At 51.0% G+C, this 18,697-nt stretch overlaps 1 protein-coding gene across 1 annotated transcript in view; it reads right to left on the reverse strand.

The window, feature by feature from the left end:
• GRIN1 (glutamate receptor, ionotropic, N-methyl D-aspartate 1) overlaps positions 1-18,645 on the reverse strand; it is a gene marked incomplete at its 5' end in the record, with an annotated part of 32,434 nt that extends 13,789 nt beyond the window's left edge. Inside the window, 10 exon segments of the mRNA XM_010157069.1 lie at positions 533-668; positions 1,860-1,922; positions 1,988-2,168; positions 3,601-3,775; positions 4,323-4,444; positions 5,022-5,122; positions 5,874-5,936; positions 10,428-10,604; positions 17,686-17,820; positions 18,586-18,645. Coding sequence (XP_010155371.1) covers positions 533-668; positions 1,860-1,922; positions 1,988-2,168; positions 3,601-3,775; positions 4,323-4,444; positions 5,022-5,122; positions 5,874-5,936; positions 10,428-10,604; positions 17,686-17,820; positions 18,586-18,645 — 1,213 coding nt within the window.
• Between the last annotated feature and the right edge of the window lie 52 nt (positions 18,646-18,697).

The raw sequence follows: 18,697 nt of genomic DNA on the forward strand, positions 1-18,697 counted from the left end.
AGGACCCATCGCTGTCCCCAGCGAGAGCCTGGCATTGCTAAGCAGCTTGCACTCCCCTCTGGCTGCTCACTCCTAATCCTGAAACGGGCTTCCTGTAACAAAATGGTTTGAAACTGGTGTTGTTAGTACCAGTGCAGCAGGTGCTAATGTGCCTCAGGGTTTGTGCTTCTGTTTTAGATCAAGGCAAAGAGAATTGGAGCATGTCAGGAGGCAGAAATGTGAGCTGCAATCCCGCAAACCAGCCCTGGAACCCACCCAGAAGAGAGACAGTGGGAAAGTTGGGGTCAAAAACATGAATCCCAGTGCCCACCTACTCCACAGAGCTACTGTGGGGCTGAGCTGATGGGGGGAGTTTGGGGGGGGAATGTGCTGTCACCTCTCTGCTCCTCATCCTCTTGGCCTCCTGTGTGACTGAGCACCCTCTTTGGGGACGCATTCTCGGGGGGTGAGGGGGGTGGGGAGCAGGGAAGGGCAGTCTTCATCAGCTGAGCGAGCTGTGGGAACCACTGTGCTCAACACCAGACTGAGTTACCTGGGATGGTCTCGTTGGGTCCAGTGCAAAAGACCTTTTTCACAGGATCTCCATTGATGGTGAACTCCTCCCTGCACGTTCCATCTGCTTGTGTGGGCTTCACATACACAAAGGGCTCTTGGTGGATCGTCACGATCTGCGAAGTAAAGCACAAACATGCGCTTGTCCCCGTTGCCCTCCAGACCTGTGTTCTCCTGGGTGTGGGTCTGGGCTGCCCAGATCCCCACCCATCCATGCCCACAAGCATGGCCAAAATGCCGTGGTGGCCTCCTCATCTGCCATGTCAGAGCATGAGACCGCTCAGCCCAGTAGTGGGACCTGGCTTTGGCACGGGGAACTTTTTCTTTCCCTGCACCTAAAATGAGAAACAGCCGTAGTATCAGCATCCTCCTTCGTGTGGCACTGTTGCCTTGGCCTCAAAGCCTTTCCCATCCCTCCCCTCTCCCTAACAACAGGCTGATGAGAGTCACGGCACTGCCAGGATTAGTGCCCTGTATGGTGCTGTACACACTGCCCCAGGCTAATGCAGATATTTCAGTCCTGCCCTGGACCTTTTCAGTAAAGCAGCATCATCTGCACCACCTCTGCAGGAGTAAGGGCTCACTGCCAGTGGGAATATGTCATTTCCCTTGCCTGAACAGCAGGACAAATGAACAGTCATACTGGTAAGACTAGCCTCCCCAGGATCCAGCTGCTAACGTGGCTGCTGGGCTACATTTAAGGGAAGGGCATGAGAAACAAAGCCAGAGCTGGGGAATCTTCTCCCAGTGTTACCTCCAGCTTCTGGCCATCAGCTCTTCAGGGATTTCCTGAGCCAAACTTTGCAGCCACCAGCCCACCCACCCTCCACTAGCTTGTTTAATCTCCTTCTGAACATGCTTCCTTCTGGCCTCTACACTGCCTAGCAGCAGCGGGCTCCGGAACTGAACTGTGCCTTGGTCAACGGAGCCTATCCTTGTATTTCCTGCAAACCTGTGCCAGGTGCCTTCTGGCTCCCAAGCCATGAGGAATGGTGAACACCTTATCACTCCTACCCTTCTCTGATGTTCTCTCTCACACCCCTTTTCCAGCTGTCTCTCTCCAAACCAAAGGATGCCTGCCACCCTATCTAATTTGTCTCCAGATGGAAGTTGTGCTCCCGCTCTGAACACCCGCCAGGACCTTTTCGAAGTTGTTCTGCTATACCCTCTCTGAGATGGCATGTGCTCTGGGTTTGCAAATGCTGCTGACGGCTGCAGAGGCAGCGGTGGAAGTGGGAGGCAAAGTCACAGCCCTGCAAGCAGTGAGCCAAGGAGACCCGCCACCCCCTAAAGCCATTTGCTGTTACCTTCAGCTTGGTCGACATCTGATAACCTTGAGGTTTCTCAGTTTCTCCCCCTGGCCAAATAATCTTCATGATCAGTCCCAGAGGAAGGAGATAGACATGAAGCCAGAGGTAGGCACCCCCATGCACACACCCCTCCTACCCAACCTGTCTAGGCTTGTACATACGTGGCTGCCATTGTAAATCCCAACTTGGACCAGTTTCCGATTCTGCAGGTTCATGATGCTGTAGTTGGCAAACTTCCTGTCCCCGTCCTCATTGAACTCCACCCGTCCGGTGACACCCTCTGAGTACTTGGAGGACATCAACACCCTATGGAGAGAAACACAGTGGGGCCAACCTAGAAAACATGCTGCAGTCACTGGAACACCTGCAAAGGCATCAGAAAGGCAAATGCTTTCTCCCAGTTGCCTCCCATATACCCACTACCCTATAGAAGACCAGTCAAAGCTACCTATGGTGTGTTCATAGACCCGTGGTCATCCCCTGCTGGCAGATGGACTCAGTTTCCCAAATGTTGCACTACCGTATCTGCTGTCATTGCCCTTTGTTTTCCACTAGATCAGTCCCACACCCTTAAGGAATGATCTGTCCCACAGCACCCATGACACCGTCCTCTATGGGTCCCTTGGGAGCTGTGTCCATGCCACTGCTCCTGGTGCTTGTGCCTGGCACAAGCCCTTCACAGCCTAGGCAGTGCCCCAGGCACACACATACACCACAAGGGGAGAACCAGCCCCCAAACCCTGATGCAGAAGAATGACCTGAGCCACCTGCAGTGCACCCCAGAGAACAACCTCAAATCACTCAAGACAAAGATTGTGTCATTGCAGAGGATACCAGAAATTTTTCAGGTTTTGCAAGCCCCATGCTCAACAGAACCCAGACCTACAGAAAGGGCATCCCACAGTCACCACGACCATGTCTGCAGAGAGCAGCCCTCCCACACAGGGAGCTGTGCTGCAAAGGGAATTGCTGCCTTACCAAGACCCATCCTGCAGAAGAGGCCCTTGTCTGCAGTGACGCAGCACAAAACCCCATGCAGCACAAAGACTGGGTTCTGGGAAGCGCATGCATCATCTGCTGATCACACTGCCCACAGCAGCAAGATCCAACATGTGCAGGCTCTGATACGCTGAGACCCGCCACCCAAAGCCACAGCACCAGGATTTGCTGCAGCAGAGAGCAGCCTGTCCGATGTATGGAGAGCTCTTGCCCCCAAGTCCTGCTTGCAGCACACTGACCCAAGCCACAGCCCTGAAATGTTCAGCAAGAAACATGCCCAATTTGACAGAAATTACCCTAATTCAGCAGAAACCCCCTTTTCTCCCCTCTTCCAATCACAGAATTAGGATCCAGACCGGAGGAGATCATGGCCTCCAGATCCCTTCCTCCCAGAATTGTTCCCTGCTCACATTGACCCCAGCTGCCCAAGTGTTGCCCAGAAGAGCACAGGTTGACACGGACCAAATTGGTGTCAAGCACTGGTTTGTCCACTAAGCAGCCTGGACAAACTGGGGCCGGTGCCTGAGCCTGTCCTGGCTAGTTTTCTAGGAGAGATGTAGCCCTCGCATCCAAATCATGCAGGAGGGTCCAAGCAGTCCTGTGCCCCAAATTTTCGTGACATATACTCTGAGCAAAACTACCATGTTGCCCTCCTGCACATTTTCCACATGCTCCCACCTTTTCCAGCTCTCCCCTAGCAGGTCCTCTGCTCCCTCCAGTAGAACCCTTTCCCAAATACCTCTTGAAGAGGGGTCCTGTCTTCCAGATGTTGGTGTTGCCCACACAGCCCCGCGGTGGGTCTGTGATATTCTCCTTCTCAAAGAGGTCGTGCACAGCCTGGGCCACCACTGCAACAGCATCACTGATATGGGCTGACTCGTTCTTCCCGTTGATGAGCTGCAGCCCAATCACTCCTGCCATGAGCAGAGGGGAGGAGACAGGTCAGCACCCTCAGGGACACTGGCTCCTCCAGCGTTACTCCCATGCACAGGGCTTGGGGATCAGCAAGCACATGGTTATGGGCTGAGGAACCCTTGGATGCAGCTGGGGAACTGCCTGAGCTTCCGGCAGGGGCAGGCAGGGGAAGCAGCTGCAATGGTACAGGGCTGGCAGTATTCCTGCCCGCCGGAGGGGGATGGGGGCTGCTACATGGCCCACTGACACCTGGTGCTCCATCCCAACTGCACTGCCCAAGCCAGGGGACAGTCAGCTTGCAAAGCCTCAGTGAGCTGGGTTTGGGGCATGGCAATGTGGTCAAGGCTGCCGGACTGCTGTCTGCCCATGCAGGTGAAGGGAGCAGAGAGCAATGGGTGGGACCCTCCACTCACTTGGGACCACCATGGCATCACATTCCCCCAGCCCACAGGATCCCCGGGAGGGCAGGTGCCACTCGTCCCAGCTCCAAGCAGGCTCCTCCAAGCCTGGCTGGCGGCAGGATGGGTGCCTCCGGCGGGTGCCTACCATCAGGGGCGTAACGCAGGGCATTGCCCGATATCTCCCGTTCCCCCACCAGCCACACGTAGCCGGAGCCCGTCATATTGAGCATGGCTGCTGATCTGTACACCGTGGCCGCATCATCCTCACTGCAACGAGAAGAAGGGAACAGCAATGTGGCTCCAGGTGCTGGATGGCCCCTTTTCTCCTGTGTCAGACACCAAGGTGGCAGTGCCAGGGAAAACACATCCCCAGGCAGCCCTCCTGTGATAACTGGTTCTCCTGGGCAATGGCTAATTCCTTGATGCAATGGGAACCTTTCTCTCAGCTTCATCTAATCCCATCACACCCAGCACTACGGAGCATCTGCAAATCTGGCCCATTCCTTATTGCTCAGCGTCTGTAGGCATGGGGGCAATAAGTCTCCCCTCCTTCACGGGTGGGTCAGGATACACCATCAGTAACTATTGCTGCTTCTGGAGCTGCTAACACATTGCAGGACAGCCAGACATCCCAACCACGCTCAGGATTGCAAGCTCCCTGGCCAGCAGCACGCACAGCACAGCATCCACCACCTGCCTGGGATATGTGTCCTTATGTGGGTTTTCTCTCACGCTCCTTGACAGGACAAGCCCCAGATCGGCACTGACTCCAGCGCTTGGCAGCGTTGCAATGGGGAGAGTGAGGAAAGCAGAGCAAGGAGGGGAAGAGATGGCTCTGCCTTACCTGGCAGAAAGGATGATGACACGAGCCTCCAGCTCCTTAGCCTCCAGCAGCAGCGACGTCACGTTTTTGGTTCCGGGGTCAAACTGAAGCACTTTCTCAGCCTGTGATTAGTGTGAGCAGAGCTGGTTAGTGTGGGAGCCCCAGGACTGCTTGTGAGAGCCATGCTATCTAGAAAAGGGTCAAGAGAATTCATTAAACTGCACAAAAGTCTGCTAAATAAGGTTGGTTATAGCTATTTTTTTTCTTTTTTCTTTTCTTTCTTTTCTTTCTTTTCTTTCTTTTCTTCCTTCCTTTCTCTTTTAGGGTTTTGGCTTTTTTTTTTTTTGCACTGTGCATGCAAACTGAAGTCAATCAAGACCCAAAAAGAGGCGTGCATTGTACAGGAAAGAGAAAAAGGCTTTGAAATGCAATTGAAAACTCAAACGAGTGTGTTTTTCAAAAACATGGGAAATGAAAAAAACATATTGCACAGGGTTAACCTTTGGGAGTAAAAGTGATCAACTTACACCAAGGAACCGGTTCCTTTGGGGAGGAAAGGGGGTTGGTTCAACTTTTCAAAAAAAAAAAACCAAAAAACTTGCAAGTTAATTACTGGTTCACATGCATGTTTCAAAAAGAAATCCTTCCAGGGTCAGCTGGCTAGGTTTCCATTCTCAAGTCCAAACCAAACTATCTCAACATAAAAACGTGCTACCAAGAGACACAGTCATGGATCTTTTTTTTTTTCCTTTCTTTTCTTTTCTTTTTTTCTCTTTCTCTTTTTTTTTTTCTTTTTTATTTTTCTGGTGGCTGTGGCTATTTTTCATTTGCTAGTTAGGTTGGTGGGCGGCGTGCATTTCCATGCATATATACCTTGGGTCCTCGCTTGTTGTCATAGGAAAGTTGGTCGAGGTTTTCATAGTTCCTTTTTTTACTCTGATGAATAATGTGCACAGAGAAAATATGTAGACACAGAAGAATATTATAAACAGTTGAAAATGACGTGTAGTAAAGCAATCCAACATCCACCTCCTCCTCCACTGTTTGCTAAAGGGTCTCTATAACGCTGGAGCTCGCAAAAACCACTCTCAGGAGAGAGTGCCTCAGCTCTCACGGGAGTGTCACGGTGCAAAGCCGTATCGGTTAGAGCAAGCCTGAGTGTCACAGCTGATGCGATGCGGTTGCATTTCCCTTGTGGGACTGGGGAATTCTTCAGCAAGAACTTTTTATCTTAAACTCGGAAACAATCTATGCATCTCTAAGGGCCTAAGTGGTGGGATTTCCATGGAATTACTGTGGAAGTAAAGGACAAAATGTGTACGGAAAGTGCTGGATAAAAGCAAACTGTTACAGTTAAGAGTATTAGCATTACTACCATCACAATTATCGTTACAATCCTGTTCGCCCTAAGAGACTTCACAGCAATTGAGGTTTCTCGGATGAATTTCTCACCTCCTACAAGGAGGGAGCAGCTTTTTGGAGCTCTGTTGCCATCCAAAAGAGAAAGAAAAAGCTCTCTATGTCCCGTGTTGGCTCAAAGCGTGGAGATATGAAGCAATGGTGATCATGGGATGACATTGCAGCTTTTACCTGGTGCCTAGGGAGGGCCAGGTGCACCTCGTGGCTCTGGGGCACATGGGTGGCCCTGGGAGGTGCAGCTGCCAAAGACGATGGAGCCCATAACCTGGCCCTACATGTGGCTAGTGGGGTTCACTGCTTGGTGGTCTCCATGCTGCTGGCCAGAGCATCACACCTGGACTAGGGGCAGGTGGCTCAGCATGCACTGACCCTGCAGATAATGGTGAGGAGCAGAGTCTGCTCCTCCCTTTGTCTCCCACTTGAGTCACTTCTTCTTGGCTCCAAAGGAGCCAGGAGTATGAAGCCAACTTCTGAAGGTTTCCTCTCCTCCAGGCAGTGTGCTGAGGGTCGACAGCCTCTGCTGTCAGGAGCCTTGACCCTGCAGCAGCATGCAGAGGGACCCGTGGATCTTCCTGGGAGCAGCCCTTGTGGTCAGGCCAATAACATCTACCTGAGAGTGCCTGCAGGACAATGATTGGCAGGTTTTGGTGGGACACAGTCTGACCTCTTATTCTTGGCCCTTTCCCAGCCCAGCTACACATCTCTCGTCTGTGTGTATGGGCTACGGGACATGGCTCTATTCCGATTTCCATTTCACAGCATCTTATGGCAATGGCAACTGATCCCTGACAGGAATCCAACTCTTCGCAAGGGTTCATGTTCCCAAGTTGTTCCTCAGGCAGATAGGTTTTATCTCTGCATCTGGCTTTTCAAACTAAATAGCTTGCCTCTTCCTGGACACTCAGATGAGTCTCCGGTAGGACATTTTGCCAAGTCTCCTTTCCATACAGCTGTGAGAACTTTCCTTTCTTCTCCTTGGACACAGGTTTTTCATTGCTCAAAGAAGTTGGGTCCTTGCAAGGAAAAGTATTTGAGGAGGCAAAGTCTGCTTCGAGCCCAAGTCTGACTTCACTTCTGAGTAGGTCCACAGCAAGGATTTCTGCCATGGTTTCTTGGAGTCTGCTCAGATCACAGTGAGACCTGGAGTAATAGCTGCCCCTAAGGAGAGCAGAGCTGCAGCAGGACAGCATGAATATTCTCCAGTGATGAGATATTGGCCACTTTTCCACAGGCACCATCAATTTAGCCAGAAACTTGGTCATCCATCTTGCAGCCTCCAGCCACAAATTGCTTTGTGTGCCCAGCATGTGCTGGCCCCTTGACCCAAGCTGGTCAGCAAAGTGAAGCCCAGTCTTGGGTGCAGAAAAGCTGGACCTGATGGCACCCGACCACCCGGCCTCTCCCTGTCACTATCCTGATTGCCAGAACTAGACTGGCAATGTCTCCTCTCTTCCTGTTTTTATTTGTGAACCTGCAGCCCTTCCCTGCACCTCAGCCCATGTTTCACATAGGGACCCACAAATTCAAAATTCACTTTCCATGTTCTCCATCATTCATTCAAAAGATTACCACTTTCATGAACACCACTGTCCTAGAGAAAGGGAGCCAGCACACCAGGGACCTGCCACCTCCAACCTGGACAAACTGATTTTCACAGCATCTGGCACTCCCTCACAAACCCGAGCAGCGCTGGTTCAATGGAGGCCTGCCCAGATGAATGAGCAGAGTGGTACTGGGATGCAGCAGTAGCTCCAGGCTGAGAGTTACTGCAGACAGCTTAAGACAAGGCTGGCCCGTGGGGTGCACCAGGGCTGGCCAGCTTGGCCCGAGTGCTGAGCTTGAAGTGCAAATCCACACAATGGTGCCTGAGTGGCACCCAGGGCCAGCACAGATTCCAGGGGACAAGCCATGCTCAGATCCAAGACCTTAGGTGGGCAGGGGAGCCTCTGACCCATAGCAGATCCCCCAGGTCCTCTGGGGCTGTGATCCAAGCCTTGAATAGGTGGAGAACACATTTCTTCCCCAATACCCAGGTTGCCCTGGAGGAGGTTAGGGAGGAGTCACAGCATGAAGTGAGTCAGCACATCAGTGATTAAAAGAGCAATTAGACAGCAGAAGAGGTTGAGGAAGACAGGAAAGCCCCAACAGAGGTATCTGCCACCTTCAAGACCAGTCAGCTTGACCAGAGCAAGCTCCTCAAAGGAAAACCAAACAAGATGCAAAGGCACACCCCACAGGGAAGATGTGACCTACCATCACATGCCCCAGGCTGCAGGATGGCCAGGGCGTTTGCAGTAGCCCAGCAGCTCCCAGGAGACACCAAGACATTTTGTAGATGCAGTGCAAATGAGGGCAGGTCTGAGGACAGACCCTCCCTCCTCCATCTTTCAAGCCCCAGATCTCAAAGGCTTTCCTGGAGGATGGGCAGGCTGAAGAAGAAACATACCCTGTGCCTGGGAGGATTGCGTGGAGCAAGCAAGGAGTGGAGGCATGACAGGGAGAAGCAAAAGGGGTTGCATGGGCACTGCAGGAAAACAGAAAGTGGAAATCAAAAGATGCAAAGAAACGGATGACAGGCTGATAGTGGGAAAAACCTTTCCACAGTTTTCCCTGTGTGATGGACACTGCTGGGAAGAGTCTGTGGAGAGAAATACCAACCTACTGTCACCCAGTGGGAAACTGCCTTTGGAGGCAGGAGAATCCCACCACAGTTGGTGGCACACCAGAGTCTCACAATGGCCCAGGATGCAGCAAGGATGAAACTTCTTGGAAACCACTGCCAAAAACAAAAGCCTGTAGTTCAGCGTGGCTTGTGCCAGCCCACACCCCTGCACCAGTTGTTCCTCCAGTTGCTTGACGAGAGGTGACGAAGAGCCGTGGCAGGCTGCTCTCTCTGGTCTCTCAGCTCAGCCGCCAACTCCAAACACAGGAAGTGTCTACGGCCACATCTCAACAGCCAACTGCCAAACGTCCAGCAGATGCTGGTGGGGCTGGAGAAGAGCAGGTTGTGGTCCCTGCCTCTGACCCAGGAGGGAACAGCCAGGAACAGCCTGCCCTGATGCTGCTGGAGAGCTGGAGATGGGTTTGGACTCTGCCCACCCGCAGGGGACCTCACCCTGCGCCAGGCAAGAGGACGTGCTGGGACTTCACCCTGTAGGGCAGGAGGTGGTTCCTTGCCTTCCAGGCAGGCGCCTGCTTTTGATGCACTGCAGCTGAACAGCTCTGTGTTCTTCCCTGCTTGTCTTGAACGCTTGCTCAGTCCTTTTACTCAATGGCAGCAGGTCTGTGGTAGTCTTCCTGAACTTCTAGCAGGCTCGGGGACCTCCCCTGCCTCCCTCCCTGTTCCCACGCGTGGCCCTGAGTGCAGATGCAGTGCACCTCCACAATAAAGCTGCTCCCACCAGCCGCAACTGCCCTCTTGTAACAGCATGGGGTGTCAGGAAAGCAGCGTTTGGCATGTGCTTCAATGGAGATGAGAACGGGGGCATCAGCCTGCAGCCGCAGAGCTGACAGCTTTATAGAGAGGGTGCATTACACCCCTGTGCATCAATGCGCCGGCTGCCCTTGCCCCTCCTAAGCCACTAAGGTGAGCTCCGGTTAGCCAATTCAGAAGCTGCTTTTCAGGGTTGGTTTGGCACTGTGGGGTCTGCCTGGCCCCTGGGTGGCTGTGAGGGGGCAGGTGCTTCCCTAAGCTGAGCGACTGGTCCTCTCCTTAGGTGAGAATCTTGGGCGAGGCATTTGCAGAGCTCCAGGTTATCCTTCCCTTCATTTTGTAGTCGATTTACATGTAGGAGATTTTGACCATGGCAAAGCAAGTGAAATGAATAAAGTACAAAGTTCTGTCAGGTACTAGTCAGACACTGTTGATGCTTTAAGCATGTTAGCCATGTTACAATGGAAAGAAAAGGTGTTTTACATACAGAAATCTACATACATACAACAGCCCGAGACTTCTAGTTTTGTTGTTGTTGCTTAAACAAAGCTACAAGACAATGTTCAGGAACTGACCTTGGACTCTCTCTCCTCCAAGAGTGTCTCCAGCTTCTTTTGTGCAGCACGACCTTCGTGGTCGTCACTGACTATCAGAATGACGTGATTCCAGTTGAAGACTCTCATCATCTCAAACCAGACGTTGGCCTGGTGAGAGTATGGTGGGACTGTGCGCAAAAAGGAGAGGTGGATGCTCTGCAAGGAAGAACAAGAGCTCAACATAGACTGGTTGGGTTGTCAGCCAGGCTGCATCTTGGGGACCGGGCAGGCTTGCAGGGACAGGACTGGGATTGCAAGGCCAAAGAGGCAGAGTGGCAATTTTTGGTAGACCTCTGGGTTGCATGCCTTGATCTAGCTTCCTAGACTTGAATTCCTTTCTTCTGGCTGAGAAGAAAACCCTGACTATGATTTTGGACCTCTCTGTGGTTAATCCAGAACATGGAAAAGAGGGTATTTTGCTTTGTGAAGGCAGTGAACTGTCAACAACATTCAGTGCAAATATAGCCTTTCCTCTTGACTTTTTGAAAATATTACTCACCAATGGACAACAAAAAGAAAATAAATTCCCATCAGAGAGTGACAAGGAGCAGCTGCAGGTACATGCAGATATGTAGTAGTTATTTGTCATGAGGGAAGTTCAGAAAAGCAGTTTTATAATATACTGTTTGGCTGTTTCTAGGTCAGCCTGTTCCGCAGCAGCACACAGGAGGAGGCAGCTCTGGACTCATGCCCCAGCTAACCTATCTGATTTGGTTAAAGACATCATTACGGTTGGATGATTGAGCAATAGCAATTCCAGCCTAATTAAGTACAGCACTCTTAGGGGAGCAATTGGACCAAGTGCTGTAGCTGACAGAGAGGTTTCAAAAAAATGCAGCTGTTCCAAAAGGCCCTGGAGTCAAATATTAGAAAACGAAAGTGCTTATGCTCAGCATGGATGCTACTTGACAGACCAGCTATGGGCTGGAGCGAGGCAGAAGTTTGAACAAGAGAGGACAAAAAGGTAGGCATCATAATATTTCTTTTTTTAAGTCTGAGATGGTCCTTTGGACCAAACAGGGCTTGGCCAGTCCCTCAGAGACTGGACCCAGAACAGGTCAGAAATGTCCTGAATGGGCCAAAGTAATTCACACTGGAAGGCACAAGGCATCATGTCTGCCATGCTCTCATGCAGGTGGAACAGGCAGGCCAGAGAATGCATTTTCCTCACACTCAACACGCTATTAAAGTCAAACCAAACCCTGCAACGTACAGATAAGAGTGCAAAAGCCCTGTCATGGTCAGGTGTCTGCACTGGGACCGCAGGTCTGTTCTGCTGGCCTGGCCCAGAACAGGGAAATGACGGAGGCAACAGCAAAAATACTGAAGCACTGGAAACCTTTCCCAGGTAATGAAGACACTGAGAAGAACTGTGGATGTTTAATCAAAGGAGGAAATGAACCAGGAGAGCCGTAACAAGCATCTCAGACCAGCAGTTTTGTATGACTGATACAAACATTCCCAATCACATGAAGAGCAGGAGAAATGCAGCTCACCCCACAAGCCCAGTACTAATCAATGGGATTGGGAAGAAGCCCTGTAAGGACAAACAATGGAAGGACAGCTATGGACTCCACACTGTTATGGTGCTCAAGCTCTCTTTGGAGTCAGCAGAGATGCCCAGGTATTTCCAGGTCCAGTTCCACAGCTCGAATCAGGGGCACACAGGATGGGTCTGAGTATTTTAAATTTTTAATCCCCGAGCATTTTTAATTGACTTAAGGGAATCCAGGGAAAATGGAAACAGGAATGGAAAAAAATCATAAGGAGGAAAGAACTGAAAAAATAACAGAATAGCTAATAGTTTAAAAAAAAAAAAAAATCAGGAAAATACAGACTAAAAAGCCCAAAATTATAACTTAAAATTATTCCAATCACTTTTTGAAATGAAATCTTTATAATTTCAGTATATGGCATCAAATTATTTTTAAGTTCACCTACTACCTTGCAAGAATGCTGTTTAAACTGACTGTGGCTTTCTTAAGCGTTGTAAATGCGCATTACTAGCTTCAGATGAACAAATGTTACTGCAAAGTTGTTGGAGAGCAGCTTGGTTTAAGAGTCAGGCAGATTTGCTTTCTGAGGGGGTGTCAAAAAGGTCATGGACTTGTTATGATGGTATCTCAGCTCTTGGATTACAGAACTGTAGTTTTTAAATAGGATAATGAAGAATAACTTCTCGGAAATGCTGAGTCTAGATTTCAGGGTGAGCACTCACGTTCTGTGCTGAGCTTTTGAAGCACCTGGGATTCCTGAACTTCTCTGCAGGGCCCAAAGATTGGCAGAAAAATGAAAGTAGAGTCCTCTAAAGGTTGTCCAACTTGTGATGTGCAGAGGCCGCTGGGAATAAGGTTTTGTGTGATTTGCTAACCCCTATCACAGCATACGCAGTGACTTCCCACAGGTCTTGGGCAAATCCCTCTGAAACCCAGCACCAAGCTTTCCTGGCCATGCAGCACACGGACACATGGGGCTGTACTGCAAAGTATGTGGATGCAATGATTTATGAATCATAGCCCATTTTTAGGCAAACAACTCTTATAAAGACTTGATTTTTTAGCAGCCTCCATGAGACAACTGGCACGGTACGTTCACTCATTTCAGCTGCACTGCTCATCAGCACCGTTCCTGTTGTACCCTCTGAGCTGCCATGGGTCATAACCTGCGCCCCTCGGATCAGGCATACAGGAAAAAACACTCCTAATTACAAATCAACAGTTTGCCTTGTCAGATGTTCGGCAGGATTCACATCATTTGCTCTCCTTCATGTGTGCCTACTGCTGGCTGGGAGGGCTGGATGTGAGTGTGGGAATCGCTGACAGCAACCCTGGGCTGAGAAGCAGCTTTCTGCAATATCTTCCTATATCCCCCCAAAACCTGAGTGCTCAGCCCTGTGCTTCCTCAATTCTAATCCTGCACAGAGTAAGTAAATACAGGTTGGGATGGAAACCAGGCTTCCAAATGGAATCAGCTCAGCAAAAACTCATCGGGCTGGAGCATAAATGCACCAGGAGTGAGTGTGGTTATGAGGCTGGGAACAAGTGCTGGGTCAGGACTCAGGAACTGCAAATTATTAATAGTACTGACTTGGACTTGGATGATACAAGTACACATGAAGAGCTGAGTTTGAGTAAATCGTGTGCATGTGTGTATGCATGTGTGAAAGGAAGAACTCTGTATGCACATACATGCCGAAAGCATTGTGCGCAGGTTCCAACGCAGAAACATGCTTGGGTGCTTGAACAGCCACGCACAAAGAGTTTGCATGTGGCCATGCCATGCGTGGGGGCACTGCCTACGGAAATCATTTGGTCAGTCCCCCTTCTAGCAACACTCTCCAAAACTGAGCTGTCTGGGCACTATCAAGGAGATTGACATCCCAATATCTAAAGTTCCTGATAATTTAGCAAAAGTCACCAGCTGGGTACGCAGAAGAAGCCTTGGCCAGTGTCTCCATGGAAGGAGCCTGGGCTGCTCCATCCCCTGCCCTGTTCAGGCTGCCCACCAGCCAGCACATGTGTCACTGAGCCCCACCAGAAGGCAGCCTGCCAACTGTCCCATGTGATACCTGCAGACATGGGAGAGAGCTGAGATAACCCTGCAATAGCTTAGACGTGCTCTGTGAGTGATTTTAGCGGGGGCAGACGTATGGGGAGCTCAGGCACAAATGCAGTGTCTGCCTTTCCCTGCAGTGCATGGATGAAAGGACTTGTCAGCCTCTGGGGAATGGGCCAGCACAGCAGCAGCAGCCTTGCAGAGTGGTGGGGCTGCTATGTCCTCCTCCCAGCTTGAATTCTGAGAGCCTGTGAAGAGCTCTCTTCTGTTAGGATGAGTGGGCTCCATCACTGTCATCAGCACAGACTTCGGCGTGCAGAGCCCCTCATCCACTAACGCACTGCAGGCTGCCCCTGCTGATGGCTGTGCTGCTCGGCAGTGGATGTGAAACCCATTCTCAGGGCAAATGCCTCTATGTTACACTAACCAGCCTCCCCAGTCACTTCTTGCAGGTGCCAGTCCTGACCCTGACCACGGTTGAGGGGAATCACTTTTCTCCTCACTTTCAGTGCTGCCTCCTATGCTGACTAACACGGTTTCTGCTGAGCACTGGTTGCCAGTGAGACCAATAATAAAGAAAAATACCCCTCTCAGTGAGCAGTAACCCCTGGGAGGTCATGGAGTGGGTATACTGAGACAAGGAACCAGAGGGAAAAGCCATCCCCAGGCTAGAGAGCGAGAGATAGAGAGACACACCTCATTTCAACTACCAGGACCAGGTGCTGCACATTGAAATGGCTCTCCAAATGCAGAATGATTCAACTCCATTTTCCATCTTTTTCAGCAGCAGAGCAGGCCTCAGTTGAGAGCCACCCTTGACCATCTGCTGCGCTGCCTCTCCGATGGGGAGATGCTGTGGGGCTCAGCACCACAGGGCACCCAGCATGTCCCTTCATCCCCACCACATAGGTGTGGCCCCACATGGTGGTGATGAGTGGCACCAGACCTTACCGGCTCTTGTGCTGTGCACTTCCCCACAACCTTTGCTCTCACGCTGTCAGTGTCATTTCATATTTCTCATATTGTCAAGATGTCAATATCATCTGATTTTTTTCAGCTGAGATGTAAAGGATATATAAATACCCTCAATGACACATGGGAACAGAAGCACTAAAACAATAGTTCAGCCTGTCTGTTCAGAGGGCCCAACACGAGAAGGTCAGAAAGTGATTTTCGCAATGCTCAGTCCATGAACGGCTATCTATAGTGAATAGCCGTAGAAAGCCACTCCCCGAGCAGGCAGGACCGTGCTGAATGACGTGAGGATCTCAGTGAAGACACAGGTAATGATTTCATAAGATGTAGGCACAAGGAGGCCAAACAAAGGCTGCCAAGCCAGAGTGCTCAGCTTGAGAGCTGCAATACCATTTCTAGAACAAGTAGTTCTTTGACTACTGGGAGCAATAAGGTTTGCTTCCCTCGTGTATCTGTTGAAAGACCGGCTATAGCTCGTGGACCGCTGCGTTTGAATGGAGATGCTCTGAGAGCATCAAAAGGTACTGGCCAAACCTGTCTGTGCTGAGGCCCACACCTTCCTCTCCCCAGCAGCTTAACCTTGGAAGGAACATAATTAACTGTGAGACTTCAACCCCCTGTGAAATTTAGCTAAAATTGGCTGATGCCTTCAAAACCAATCAGGGGCATACACACAAAGTGATCTTAGAAGCTTGTTTCCATAGAAACTAGGATGAAAGATATAATTTCCTGAATAAAAAAAAGCCAGCTGATCACTGGAAAGCAAAAAGGGAACCAGCTGAATGTCCCCACGTGGCACCAGCCAGGCTGTCCTGCCTGGGCACGAAGAGCCCCGGGCACTGTCCTGCCCCACGCCTTCACACCCCTTTTCTCTGCTGTCCTCCACTCCCACCTTTGTTGTCTCCTCCAGCTCCTGTCAGTCCATTATTCAACATCCTTGCTCCTCCACCCACCTAGTACCTACCTTTGCCCCATCTCCTGCCTGCAACTCTGCATGGAACTCAAAGTCCTCCAGCCCCTGGATGCCTCGGGGGGAAGGAGCTGAGGATGAGGCCAGACAGGCAGGAGAGCTCAGAGGGGTGGGACATGCACTGTGGCCTTCCTGCCGAGTCTCTGTCAGGCGAGTGCAACCCGCAGCTCTGCACCTGCCCAACACCCCCAAACATTCAGTGGGGAGCATCTCCCTACCACTGCAGTGGGTTGCCACTGCTGCAGTGGGTCGCGCCTCCAGCTCTGAAGCGAGTCAGGTGGTTTTATGAGCCACTTTTGCAGAAAACACATTTTAAATAGGAAAAAAAGGGCTGAAGCAGAGTCTGCTGGGGAAGCTCTCATCCCCTCAGGGTGAACATGCAAATTCAGCACAAGGTCGTGCTGTGGAAAAGGCAGCCAAATTGCTTCAGTGAGCATAGCTCTGCTGAGAAGAAGCTGGACAGAGAGCATGCAGGGTCTCCCCTGCCCGCCATAGTGTGCACTGTGACAAGGTCCCTCTCGGTGACATTGCTGATCAGACCTACCTCCTCCCCATAGCAGCATCAACCAAATTTGCCCTGCACGTTTCCTACCTGCTGCCGGCCCTCTCCCTGTCTGCCAGCTCTGTTATCAGCCCTTTCCTTCAAACAGGGCCTGACGGGACTGACAGCAGCCACCGTTGCTGTCAGTGACATGGTTGTCCTGCCTTGGTTTTACTTGGTGGAAGATTCCAAGACCTGCTGCTGCTCCAGCTGAGCCATCCTGCGGGCTGCATCTCTGTGAGCCTCTGCTCCTCCCTCCTGAAATTTGTCTTCATTTAGCATGTAGGCGGAGTGACTATTTTTGCACCGAACATTTGCATATGTGAATATTCACATTTTCCAAGCAAAGGCAGATTCGTGCTTCTAAACAGGCCTGATCTCACCCACTAAGCTCATGCACCTGGAAGAAAACCTCCAACGATGGTGCGTGGTCCGCCTGGCTCTGCTCAGCTCCTCCTTTTGCTTTTGCTAATCCCAAGGTGTCTTTGAATGGCGGGTTGTGAGCTGAGTGTCGCATGGAAGAGCTGGCCAGGGCAGCACGGAATTGCCCAGGCCAGGGCATTACTCCCAGTCCCTTCACAGAGCAGGACCTCATCCAGCTGAGAGTCTCTGTGTTTCCACCGGGACAGCAGACAGTGGTTTGAGACACTGGAGTTTGAAGCTTTTTCTTGGGTGCTGGCCAGACCGAATGTCAGTTAAAGCCTTGCGATAACTTAGTCAATTCTACTATCTCTCCTACCAACATCACAAAACCCCAGAGAAATGAACGTGACCAAAGCTCCAGATTGTTCCTGCCTGATGTACAGGCTCCACTGGGACCCTCCTGCCCCTCTGCAGCACCCCCCTCACCACACCTGGGGAGCACCCAGGACCCCCCGGCTGTCACTACAGGGCAGGGCAGGAGCTGGTTTGTGCATTTGCCTTGGCTGAAGAGCAGCGAGCCCAGCAGCCTGGCAGAGAAACGCTGCAGAAATCACCCAGCACTATGTAGGTCAACACTGGCAGCTGCGAAAAAATAACGTACTGGGGAATGCGGGAGGGAGAGAGAGGGAGCTGCAGGTTTAACTGGAGAGGAGGGATGGACAGACAGACACATAGATAGGCAGGGTAGTGTAGACATCATTAACCCTCCTGACAGGCACTCTTGATTTACACCACACGTATGAGGTACTGGACTAGAAACATGCATCAGTTACCTTATCAGAATATATAGACATGCGTGTTGTCAGACCAATGACAGGGATCCTGTAGAAGCCAGCTGTGTATGATACGGGTGTTGGTGTTAGGTGATCGTTGGGAGCAGGAGGGTGACTAACTAATATTGCATAGACCTGTAGGACAGGATACATGACACAAACATTATTTCACGGGAGCACATCGGCCATCCAGTGTGATTTTTTTTTCCTTTTCTTTTCTGCAATGTTTAACAGCCCCACATTAACACAATAACAGCATTCAAATAATCAGGAAAACGAAGCACGGACTGTGCCAGGGAGTGAGGGGAGCTGTGCTGCGGCTCGGGCTGCAGCCCATGCGGAGATGATGGGTCTGATCAGGGTTATATTTTAATGGAAATGCCGTGCCTAGCCACTCCGCTCGCTAAACTAATAACTTCCATGGATTACAGATTAAAGGGAAACATCTCCCTTACAGTCACACTGTGTAATGCGATTTCTTTAACCACACATTTAATACTCGGTTGTAATTCCCCTCGGAGGACTATTACAAACAAAGTGGTCAGCTGGGACTCTTGAGCAGGAGAAGGAGTGCAGAGCCATGGAGCAAATCAGCCATCTGTCCCTGAGCACGCAGAGACATGGGAGAGCGGGGGGAGGGGGGGGCCGGGGGCAGGAGCCGGGATCTGCCCTCGTCATGCCGGGGCAATCGGGTGCAGTATCTTGTCAAGATCAAGATGTTATTACAGGACTGGGATTTTGGTCTCCAGCAGGTTCCTGTATTACGTCAAATGGAGAGGAAGGAGCTGGGTAATCCCTGGGGGGCTCTTTGTTACACTAATGCCCTTTCACAGCCCAAGGAGTGTCCCCAGCTGGTGATGGGTCTCCAGCTACAGTGAATCAGTGGAAGGACTTTGATGCCTGGGAGGAAATAACCCTTCCTCCTCCTCCAAGCATCTTCCCGAGCCTGGGGAAGGCTTGCTAGGACAGGAAGGGAGGATGAAGCACGCCTGGGGAAGGGGGCCTGGAGGCT

The sequence above is a fragment of the Eurypyga helias genome, unplaced genomic scaffold, assembly GCF_000690775.1.
Source record: "Eurypyga helias isolate BGI_N326 unplaced genomic scaffold, ASM69077v1 scaffold15768, whole genome shotgun sequence".
NCBI lineage: Eukaryota > Metazoa > Chordata > Aves > Eurypygiformes > Eurypygidae > Eurypyga > Eurypyga helias.